At 39.8% G+C, this 12,048-nt stretch overlaps 1 protein-coding gene across 4 annotated transcripts in view; it reads left to right on the top strand.

The window, feature by feature from the left end:
* Positions 1-640: 640 nt before the first annotated feature.
* The window catches only part of gabra1 (gamma-aminobutyric acid type A receptor subunit alpha1), a 38,869-nt gene continuing 27,461 nt past the window's right edge, over positions 641-12,048 (top strand). Inside the window, exons 1-6 of one of the 4 annotated variants that reach the window (XM_080866451.1) lie at positions 641-774; positions 1,358-1,566; positions 3,076-3,181; positions 7,973-8,085; positions 9,014-9,081; positions 10,761-10,981. In XM_080866451.1, the coding sequence (XP_080722577.1) occupies positions 3,102-3,181; positions 7,973-8,085; positions 9,014-9,081; positions 10,761-10,981 (482 nt within the window). In that variant the 5' untranslated portion in view covers positions 641-774; positions 1,358-1,566; positions 3,076-3,101. Of the gene's footprint in view, positions 775-816; positions 1,567-3,075; positions 3,182-7,972; positions 8,086-9,013; positions 9,082-10,760; positions 10,982-12,048 lie in introns of those variants that run through there. The other 3 variants (XM_080866453.1, XM_080866452.1, XM_080866450.1) reach the window with 3 other exon arrangements.

Genomic DNA, 12,048 nt, shown 5'->3' with positions numbered 1-12,048 from the left:
GCAAGTGTGTGTATGCGTGTGTGAGGTAGTGGATATGGTGGTAGGGGTCCTTGTGGAATACATTTTCATAGATAGATTGATAGATAGGTAGATGAAAGACATGTCTTATTGAATACAGACATAAAGGAGGCATACAAACCCATGACGTCCGTCACAACTAATCACTCACATGCACTACTTTAACCACGCGTGAAGAGGCACACACATACACACACTCACGCTCACAGAGGAAACGTTGCACTGCAGACCAGACTGACGTGACTACACTGCCAGCTCACTCTGCCTGCTCTGATGAAAATAAACCCCCAGTCAAAACTGAAGGCGAAAAAAAGAGTTGTTCCTCTGTCAAAATCATTCTAGGATCAACAGACGAGATTTATAAGAGGCTTATGCGACCATCAGTCATAGTGATATGATGTAAACTGCCCATAAGAATGCCCTTGCTTTCCACTTATGCCTTCTTTCAGAGTCCTTGGTGATGAAAATGTCCCCTGATTTGTAGTTTAACTTGAAATACGCAGACGACTACAAAAATATACGCCGGTTATCATAAGCTCGTTTTTTTCCCTCCCTTGCAGATGCACGCAGCTCAGCGCTCCTCGTCGTTCTGTGCTCAGTCTGGAGCGGCGCGGCTGTAGCAGCAGAATATTTGGCTGTAAACAGAAACAGTGTTGGGGTCTCGATGCGAAACGTGGGTTTTTAGTAGACGGCGAGTGATTCGAGGAGGATTTTTTTTATTGCAGAGAGAGAAGCTCGTGTCATCAGTGCAAGCTGGTGAGGGAACACGATTTTCTTAACATTGTGGATGTGTCTTTTCCCCCCGCTGGTGCGCGGGAATCTGTGCCATAGCATCGTTTTTTAATTCATTTTTCCTCTTCATTGCGAGAACTCACTGTCCGTTTTATAGCCGTAACTCTTGTCCATACGATGTCCTAGCTGTTTCAGGTCGTGAGACGGTCTTTTTGATGAATGTCAATATAATCTCTTTGGAAATCATCACGTAGGAGTCAGGGAGAGAGGGAGAGCGAGATGGTGAAAAAATAACAAGGAATTCCAATCAAAAAATGTAAGAGGATTTTTATTTAGCGGCCAGTGAAAAGAGATTAGTGCGACAGCAGTGGAAGTTAAATTGTGCTGCATATAAAATGGGCGGGCTTTTCTTTATATTAGGTCTGCACAGCCTATTCTAAAATTAAATAGTCTGCGCTTGGACATAGTCTGTTTGGTGTGCGCTTTATTTACAGATACGGTCGGTGAACAGCAATAATTTGGAGGGGGATGTCGGTACACAGACCAGATTTGGTAGTTTAGCAGAAGATTTCTCCTTTTTTTCTTTTTTTTTCTTTGCTGCTGACAGACTGAGAGTTGAACTCACTACGGCACCACCAATGAACAGTGAGAGAGACCTGCGCATATCGTCAGCAGCCGCTTCTCCAGCCTCAAGCTAAAATTCGTCTGATCTGAGATCACAGAGGATTTTTTCTCATTCAGTCCGGCTAGAAAAGCTATTCGTAAAAGTTTGAGGATATAGGCAGCGGGCAACGAATATACCCCGACTCATCTGCTGTAAGTGATTTCTTCGTTTTTTTTTCTCGCCTTTCTGTCAGGCAAAAGCGCGAGAGAACAGTCGGATTCAGAAAGGGATGGTTTGTTGCTGGACACCGCTATAACCGAAGACGAGTTTTACAGGGGAGGAAGGGGCAGTTTGTCGTCGAAATTAGAAGCGATTTGGGGGATTTTTAAAAATGATTTCTGTGGAGAACACGAGCTGCTTGATGTTTTGAAGGGAGGCAGCTTGGTTTCATCACCACGGACAGCGCTCCGAATAAAATAGCATCAACGTACATTTGCTTAATTACTCTGCCACGCACGAATCCGATCGTCATGCATGTATTTAGAGCATCCATGCAACGATGCCAGTTGCATGCCAAATGTCTGTCCGTGTCAAATATGTATTCATATGTTGTTGGGGACAGGGTGACATTTCCTCTGAATAACTTAGAAAGTGTGCCTATGCGGGATTTTCTCCTCCGTTCCTTAATCTGTAGTATCCTCGCTTATCAAGTCCTTGTCAGCCTCGGGATTTATTTTCATTTCATTTCATTTTAACAGAGCAGTGCATGTTCATCTCACTGTGCATCCCGCTCACTGTGCATCTTGGCACACCACAGCCAAGTATCAGGGGTATTGTCTTCTATCTGGGCTGTGGTTCTTTGGCACCATTTTATGGTCGTTTGTGAAATTTTAGCGCTTTTTTTAATAACTTAGTAACTGGCCCTCTCGTGGACACACTGAATATGCTTTCAGGAATGGATTGTGATTTGGGGCATTGTGATCTACATGCACAATAACCCTTTCTATCGTCTGTACACTTTATGACCCGACTGCCACAGCTAAATGAATAGAGATGCAAATATTGGTCTTTTAGGGCGATTTGGTTTAATACTGCGGTAACGCAGTTTCAAATTATAGGGTATTAGAGGAGGCTGTGTACAGGTGCTACAAGCTCACGGGGGTGTTATGTGGTCAGTGATGTGTTTCCTTGTTATTTCTGCTTAATTATTATGCGCTACAGATGCAGCCATATCCTATGCATATGGATTAAGCATCAATTATGAGAAATGTGTTTACACCGTATGCCTTTTTGGTAATCAAAACGTTGATCAGTTCTTATCTCTCTCGTGGCTTGGGTGTAGAATGTGGCTCTGTCAACGTGACATGTAATGCAAAATTTGATGTCAAATCTTTGATGTAATGTTGGATGTAATGGCCCAGTACATCAGTGCATGTGGCTTGGCTATTTGGTTTTTGATTCATGTGCTGTCAGTGAATCTGTTAGTGATGTTGAGAGTCAGGACCAAAAAACCTCACATAAAGCATCCTGGTCCATAATCATGTTTGCTGGTGTTTTACCACATCCTATTTGCTGACACTGAAATATTAGGAATGACGGTGTGCCACTGGCTCATATGACTTGATAATGATGTCCATTCTCTCTCTCTCTCTTTCTCTTTCTCTCTCTTTCTCTCTCTTTCTCTCTCTCTTTGTCTCTCGCTCTCTCTCTTTGAACCCCAGCAGTGAAAGGTCTTCATATTGCAACCATGTGTGGACGGGGCCGGACGCTCTTTCTGTATCTGTGGGCTTGCTTGCTTTTTACCAACAGCGTACTGTTTGGGAAAAGGTAAGAATAAACTTGAACTTGTGATTGCACATATCCTGTATTTCTATCGGATTCACTGGACAAATCATTAAAGTCACAAATCTGCATAAGATGCCTCACAGATTCATATCTATGTCTTCACACTGTTAACATGTTTTGGTTTTGAAGGCTTGCACAGTGCTAGAGGGGGAAAAAACAATGTTGAGGGTGGTCATTCTTGTAGGCATAGATACAGCCCATACGATCATGCTATTATTGGAACTCTAATTGCACATCACGATTTGAACATCAGATTGCATCAGGCAAAAAATAAAAAATAATTGTGGGCACTTTTATGAAAAAGCAGAAGTACCTTTTAAAGCTGGTGTCTTTGCTTACAAAATGGTCAACAGGCTTGTACTGTAAATATGTCAGTGAATCAGCTAAACATGGAGGTAACTAGTTCTGTTCACCTGAAATGCTGATAGTCTGTCTTACTACCTATTGCTTGGTGTATTGGGCTCCTCTCTATTAAAGCATATTCACTGTGGTTGTAACTGGGGCATCCTCACAGGACACCTCCATGCTTTTAATTGCATAGTGGTAATATTAAGTGGCGCATAGTGGGGGGAAGATGAAAGCCAAAATAGCCTCTATCAGCTTTATCACAGTGTTACACTTTTTTTGGTTCACTAGCCATGCAGGACACATTTACATTCCTAGATTTCAGTCCTGGGTTGTGTACAGTAGATGGTGTGTGTTGCACAGAGACATTTGGCAAGGGTTATTGCACATGTGTTTTTTGACGGTGGCTTCAGGGACAGCGGGGGTTGAGTTACACACACTTCTTCTCAGTGTCAACACTGAAGTGTTGGACGTCAGCTAAACCTGAAGCAAACCAGCAAGGACAGAGAGGGAGAGGAAAGTTGAAAAAACATGACACAATTTAAAAAAAAAATACTGCCATGCATTAATTCCTATACGATTCAACAGCGAGAAAACATAAAAGCATACGGTTAAAGATTCAAGAACACAAATCAGACCGTTCCAAAAGGACAAGTGATTTATTAAATAAGACCATTGGAACTTTAACCCCTTTTTAAATCACGTGTACAATATTGGAGAAACTAAAGGGATTGGATCTGCCTCACAGCTGAATAATCCAGGAAGGCAGTTAACTTCACTGGAGATGACTTGATGGTCCAGAATGCTTTTTCTGTGTCACAAAAATACACATGGAGCATGAAGGTTGTGTCTCAGATAACACGCCTTGAGAACATGCAGAAGACATATAAAATGTTTCCCATTTTAAATATTTGATGAATTGCAGCATCTCTGTATTTTTAACTCATTGTTTCCAATTAAACACAACAGCAGCTTTAGCTTGCGAAGCACTGACTTGCAAATAGAGGGTCTGATTCATGGGGTTTGATATGTTGTACATTAGAGAAAATCTAAAAGTACTCATTACCTTACTGAGGAACTGTCAACGCAAACTGCTAAGCAATTATCACCCAAAGATTTACTGTATAATCCAGTCCCCTTTTTGAAGTCAAATATAAAATCACGAACACAAACAAACACACACACACACACACACACACACACACACACACACACACACACACACACACACACACACACACACACACACACCTTGGGGGATTTAAACAAGACACGGTAATCAGGAAGACCTAGAACTCTGCTACAGCATGTTGCCAACGAAAGAAATTGCCTTATAATTAGATATCCGGCTGACAAGATAGACAGATATAGAGAGAGCGAAGGAGGGAGAAAGAGAGAGACAGATACAGGTTAACAGAGAAAGAGAGACACTGGCAGAGAGTGTGTGAGCAGCATTGTTGCTGTTCAGATGACCTGTAGATGGGGATGGTGTACAATGTTTCAGTAGGAAGTAGCCCCTGGCTGATAAACATGTGTATTCTTCCACATCACCTTTTTTCTGTATTCTTTTCTTGTCCTCGACATACAACTCTAACCTCTACACTCAACTATTTCCCACATATAGCTTAAAAAATATCTGCCCCTAATGAGGATCAAAGTTTGTCAAGTTAAGATAAAATAAATGTCATTCAAGAAATGTGAAAAATGATTTAATAGATAGATTGACAGTGAATTTTTCCAATTAGTTTTACCGATTATGAATATTTTCATTGCATCCTGTTAAATACCTGTTGACCGTAAAGGAGCGTGGCTTGTATTCTATATTGGTGGAGATTATAAGAGGAAGGCTATATTTTGGGGTGTCTTACTCTAGTTTGGCAAATCTGAAAAATACCAGATAAATACTGTGAAAATGGGAAATACACAAAACTAAGGCAAAGTAGACTGTGATTTATTTTAGTCTTAGCTGATGTGCCATGTATGCGGTTTGTGCTGTCTGTTTTTATACATAATTGGCTCCTCAGACCAGAACAAAAAAGAAAAAAATTATTATTATTTTGAATTACAGCACTTCAAAGCAGTTACCGACTGTGTTTATGGGCGAAGAAATTGCTCATCAGTCTCTAAAGTTTGAATGCTTTTTTTAAATGTATTTATTAATTTTCAGAGAAAAGTGGACACTTGTGAATTAAGGGAAACTGGAGGCAGAGTTAGATTAAGCATCTCTTAAAAACCCATGCGGATGTGGATGGTGCATCCTTATTTACAAAGAAGTGTTTAGCACGTTAATGTTGAAATCTGTAGGCTCTGCCTCAGACCTATAGCTTTTTTTGAGAACTATGTATCTATGTGGTTGTGGCAGTCGAAACTGTATCTTCACTTTTCCAAGGCTTTTGAGTCTCTATTCCCTTGTTTTTTGTCTTTTTAGACTATACATTGAAGCTTTAACTCCCATTCTTAATAGGCGTCACTCTCCCACCCGCTATCCCTCCTACTTTTCCCTCCAACCTTTTGCAGGTCCCCGCTAACTAATCTCGATGACCTCTCTCTCTCCTTGGAGCTTTTCAGCTAGCAGAGCTTGTTTCCAAACACTTGCTGTTTATTTTGCATGCAATCAAACCAAATCCCTTTGGCACAGCAAAGGAGGCGAAGATGATAGCAGAATAAAATATGCTGTTGAAGATAATCATTGTGCTCTCATATATGGAAGCTTGTGGGTGCAGATGGTACATGCATGCATTCCTTCATAGACACACGTGCTCTTTCACTGCAGTCCTTGTGCTACACATTGTAATTAGGGGCTGTATCCCAGATTATGAGTGCGTTGAAATATTTATGTGTGGAGATGCAAACCCTCCTCTAACAATTACTGATTGTGAGTGTTTTCAGCATTGCTCTAAGCATTTTGTTTCATGTTGTTCAAAGAGCACATTCAGCAAGGGCTTTGTGATCTAAAAGACCATATTAAGGCATCAATAATGTATTATGGTTTCTCTATGTCTACTCTGTATTTCACTCTCTATTTTCTCTGCTGAGTGTACCTACACATACGGTACATGCTATGCAGCCCACACGCCCCACTAATAATAAATAAATAAATCCAGTGTCAAATTGGTCTCACTATCAAGTCAACACATACTGACGTTTGGGATGGACCCCCCTTGGCGTAGCATTTTAACACACTGGATACCCCTTGAGCCATTTGTCATTGTGCATGGTGGCCTGTAAAACTATAGCCAAATGCACCCTGCTGTGCCATCACTGTTATGGGATGAGACAATGGCAGAGAGGTGGCTAACATGTAAAGTTGTTCTACTCCTAAACCTAACCATATAGTAACTGAGACTAATAAGTCAAAACTAATGTTTAGTTGAAATCAGTTCAATTCAATTTGATTTCTACAGGGCCAAATCAAACAACAGTTGCCTCAAGGTGCTTTATATTGTAAGATATAAACCCTACAATAATACAAAAAAACAGAAAACGACAACTGTCATATAAGCCCCTATGAGCAAGCACTTTGGCGGATGTGGGAAGGAAAACTCCCTTTTAACAGGAAGAAACCTTTAGCAGAACCAGGCTCAGAGGGAGCCATCTGCCCTGACCGGTTAGGGGTGAGCAAATGAAGACAAGAGAGAGACATGCTGTGAAAGGATCCAGAGATTAATAATAATTAATAATTAAATGCAGAAAATCACTCAGTGCATCATTGGAATCCCCCAGCAGCCTAAACCTATTGCAGTGTAACCAAGGGAGGTTTCAGGGTCATGTGAGCCAAAATAAAGTTTTAAGTCTAATCTTAAAACTGAAGGCTCTGCCTCCCATTCTACTTTTCAAAACAAAAGCCAAAGAAACTGGAACTCCTGCTATCACACTGAATAATAGCGCTCTTCAATGCTATCCACTAGCCCAAGTTCAATTTATCCAGTCATTTTTTTCAGTTGCTATACTTTGTCATCTGGCAAAAATGTAATCTGTGCTTTGGAATGTAATGCTATAGTGTGTGAACATGTTACGCCAAGTGGTTCTGACCAAGCGTCAGTGATGACTTGGAAGTGAGAATGTGCTAATAGTAGAGAAAAACTTGGCCTCATGGGATACGTTCGTTTCCAGTCCACCTCTGAACAATCACTTGCTTATTTATTTCATATCAATATGATCTGAAACCTTATGCTCGTGCTCACACACTGAATTCTAATTTAGCAGCTAAATTTGTCAGTGTCATATAGGATTTGGCTGAGTTTTCTTTGTGTTATCACAATGTGATTCACGCTGCATTGACGCTACCCATGTGCATTAACTACAAAGCTGAAACCGTCCTTCTTCCCCCTTTGATTTATAATACAGTTTGTTCTTACACAGTTGAGAGTTCTGACTGTGGTTTTAGATTCTAGCTGTGACTTTAAATCTTATTCTTTGCGTTCCCAGCTCTGGGCAGAACGGCATGACAGATCAACAGAAAGATAACACTACAGTCTTCACAAAGATCTTAGACAGCCTTCTGGATGGCTATGACAATCGCCTCAGGCCAGGACTAGGAGGTCAGTAAACCCAAGTCATTGCATATATTTTGTCCCACATAATGGCTGCTGTTTGTCTTCTTTTTTAAACTTGCAATAGAATAATCTCCAAGGGTTTAAATGTTACAGAGGGGAGCTTGCAGTAAGTGTCAGACTTTAAAAGGTAAAACAATCTGAGACCTGGCCCTTCTATCCTGCTTTTGTGTGTGTTTGTTCCTTCTATTGTCAACTATCCATTGACAAAAGACGGAAGCAAAATGGCAGGAATTCAAGGACAAATCCAGGAAATGAAAAGGTGCAAACTAGATAAAGAAAGAAAAACAGAGAGTAAAAGGGAAAGGAGGGAGTGATGATGTGAGAATTAGTGTGTGAAGGACACTGAGGATTGCACAGTATGATGCAGCAGGCATCAAACAGACAGGCGAATAAAACAACGCCTGCTAGAAGTTCAGCAGCCAAGGGGAAGAAATTATGGATTATGATGGGTATCATTCATAAATTGTTCTGCCACAAACCTTTCACACACACACACACACACACACACACACACACACACACACACACACACACACACACACACACACACACACGCACACGCTCTCTGCAGCCCATTCCAAATGAATCCTCAGTGGTCCCATTTTGGCTATCAGCATTATGGGACTAGAATGGCACATTTCCAACAATGCAGCAATGCACAAATTTATTAAGAGATTAAAGCCCTGTCCGGTTTCAATAACAACAGAAATGGTTATTGACATCCAAAGTGGACATTTTTTTAAATGTTTTGTTTTTTTGTTTGTTTCTTGTGTGCATGTCTAAGTGCTAAAAATATTTCCGAATAGATTTAGTGCTTCAGAGGCTATAGCCAGGTGGTCCTGTGTTAACAGGTAGTTAGAAGCTAATGAATGCCACTGATAGTCACTCACTCAGCAATTTCCTGCTTCAACAGAGCGTGTAACTGAAGTCAAGACTGACATTTTCGTGACTAGTATTGGGCCAGTTTCGGACCATGACATGGTAAGACTCTTTTCGCCTCTATAAATGTCATTAGTTTTCTGGTATTCCTCCCCTCCATCTTTAGCCCTGCCTTATAGCCTTTCTGGACACAGTGTTCTTTAAGCTGTGAAATATCTATTGATTTGTAGATTCATTCTATTAACTTATGATGTGTTAATAAAACTGTCACCTGCAAACTAAATTTTCCGGTTCATGGTTTGTAAGCTCATGCTACAAAAATGCTGTGGTACCAGTGTATACTACAAAAAAAAAGCCTCAAATATCCTTCTTGTACAAGTTGGAAGGATAGACAATAAAATTACTTGCATTATTTTGGAACATTCACATGAACTAAAGTATAATTAAGAACAAATCAATACAATAACAAGCAAAATTGTGATTATGAGTGATTGATTATGACAAGCTTAAAGTTTAATCTGATTTAAAAACAAGTCATACTTTATTGTGTTTTTCTGCAGTTTGAAAGGTCAAGCTATTTGAACCCATCTGAAATTACAAGAAGCTACAAAATGCAAAGAAATATTAATAAACGTTTTTATTTTTTTGTCTTATTTAACATTCAACCTGAAAACACACACACTCACACACACACACACACAAAATGTAAGTTGTTCCAACACAAGTGATCTTTACCCTGTTCACCAGAAACCAATTAATCTCATTTAAACGACTCACTACCCAGCCTTGATAAAAAAAAAAACCACTCCTGTTATAAGCACGTGAAGTGTGTCTGCTCTGTTTGATATAATCTCAGTTAATTGCACTGGTTGACATACAGGCCACAACTATTTTGCTTCTGTTAAAGCCAGAAGGAAGAGCTGAGGAACATTTTCTCCATCTCCAGCCTTTCCCTATCCTGCTTTATTGCCTTGAAGCTCTGTTTCACTTCATACTAATTATCTTACGGGAACTGAGAGGCAAAGAGGCGGGGGAGAATAAAAAAAACCCCCCACGCTGTTCTGTAATTTTTACTGGCTCCCTTTACTCTGCCGGGCGGTCATGTGGAACCATTAAAATCTGCTCTCAGCTAGTCATTAGCTGGCTTGAAAATGAAATGTCCTCCTAATTTTGTGTCCGGTGCTTCCTTTTTGTGTCTGGTGTAATTTAGATTACTGAGCAAAGAAGTCCCCCCAAAGATAAATGCTAACAATGATCATTTTTGGCACTTACCTGACAATGCAAAACCAAATGGCCAGATAATTAATGATTCTGTATTTGCATAGGGCACATTAAACTGACCAGACAATAATTATGTAAATAACATAAAAGAAGAAAATGGAAAGGCAAAGCCACATATTACTGTTTGAAACACAGCAAAGTTACTGTACAAAGGAGGCATTCTTTAAAAAAAAAAGAATACACTTACCAGCCAGGAAACCTTCTTCTTCTATCCTTCTTCTTCTTTATGTTCGGCAAAACCGTTAATGTAAAAAGACAGTTACCAGCAGGGAAACTAGGCCAACCATAAGAAAGTCAAAGTGACATGAGGCAAAACGAAGAAAAAAAAGAGAGAAGAAAAGTGAGAACATGGCAACAGGGGAAAAATGAGGTTAGATTACTCAGCATCTTCCTCAAACCAGCTGAAGGTAAAAGTACAAAGAAAACTGCTACGAGGTGGTGGAGCACGACTTTTTGTTGACTTGTGTTTTTTTTGTCTGTGCCTCACCTGCTTCTTGTAGGAGTACACAATTGATGTGTTCTTCAGACAAAGCTGGAAGGATGAAAGATTAAAGTTCAAAGGCCCCATGGCTGTGCTACGTCTCAACAACCTGATGGCCAGCAAGATCTGGACCCCCGATACTTTCTTCCACAATGGCAAAAAGTCAGTGGCGCACAACATGACCATGCCAAACAAGCTTCTGCGAATCACAGAGGAAGGCACACTACTTTATACCATGAGGTAGGCCAATGTATTCTACTGCACTGGTGCAATAAAGATTTTAAAAGGAACTAGATAATGTTTTGAGATTGACTGAAAAGCGACTGGTATTATTTCATTACATGCAACATTTGATGAGGAATCTGGGCTAAAGGAACAGTAGATCTTAATGGTCTTAGCTGAAAAAGAAGAATTCAGTTATGGAAGACTGATGTGGAGAAATTGTGAGGAATGATGTGAAATTACTTAGCCTAGAGTTTCGCTTCGAGTTCTGAACTCCCTGTTCTAGTTGTGTCAGTCCTTCCCAAGACCATGTATTTAAAAAAAAAAAAAAGTCTGACATAGTTTGATGAGGACAGTAAAAGTTCATGTCAGTCCCTACAGCTGCAAGCCACACAGATGTATCCCCTAGTACTAATAACTGGACCTCAAAGTAACTATGTGTATCTTTTTTGAAGGTCTAAAAGAGATAAATTTGTTCCCAAGCAGTAAAAAAAGGTACTGGAGAGCTCTCACTAAAGGCACAGTGCTCTGCTTTTTTTTTCCACATTCTGAAGACGTGTGTTATAAGCACATTGTAATTCATGAGTAAGACTAGGAAAGCGTTTCCAAGTGTATGAATAAATGATAATAAAAATGCACAGTGTAAAATAATGAATGCCCCCTTATTTAGCATTTTTTTTTAGAAGGTCCATTTCTGTACTTTTTACATTACGGTATAAAATTGTCATCAGAGGTTTAAGACTGAGCTCTATAAAATGCAAACCACAAATAATTACCCCCTGTCAAGGACACACATCAAATGGTACTGCTCCAGTGACAAGGCACCATAAACCAGTAACAAGGTTTTGTATTTTCTGTGTCCAGCTAGAAAACGTATATAGCACACGACTCAGACACAACAGCCCGTTATTTATTAAATTTTTTGTTTCTCAAGACACATTTGGTGTATTAATAAGTAAAAAATTATATTTGATTGATTCATAATAAATTTTAAATGCCATGGTCATAATAATGAAAGATAATGTCATCCAAGGTTGTCTTTATTCATGTATTTTTAATGGATTTGGTGGTCATCATTGGATTTT

The sequence above is a fragment of the Rhamphochromis sp. 'chilingali' genome (assembly GCF_963969265.1).
Source record: "Rhamphochromis sp. 'chilingali' genome assembly, chromosome: 19".
Lineage (NCBI taxonomy): Eukaryota > Metazoa > Chordata > Actinopteri > Cichliformes > Cichlidae > Rhamphochromis > Rhamphochromis sp. 'chilingali'.
Note: the sequence above shows the minus strand (reverse complement) of the source record. Positions and strands in the feature narration are given on the sequence as shown.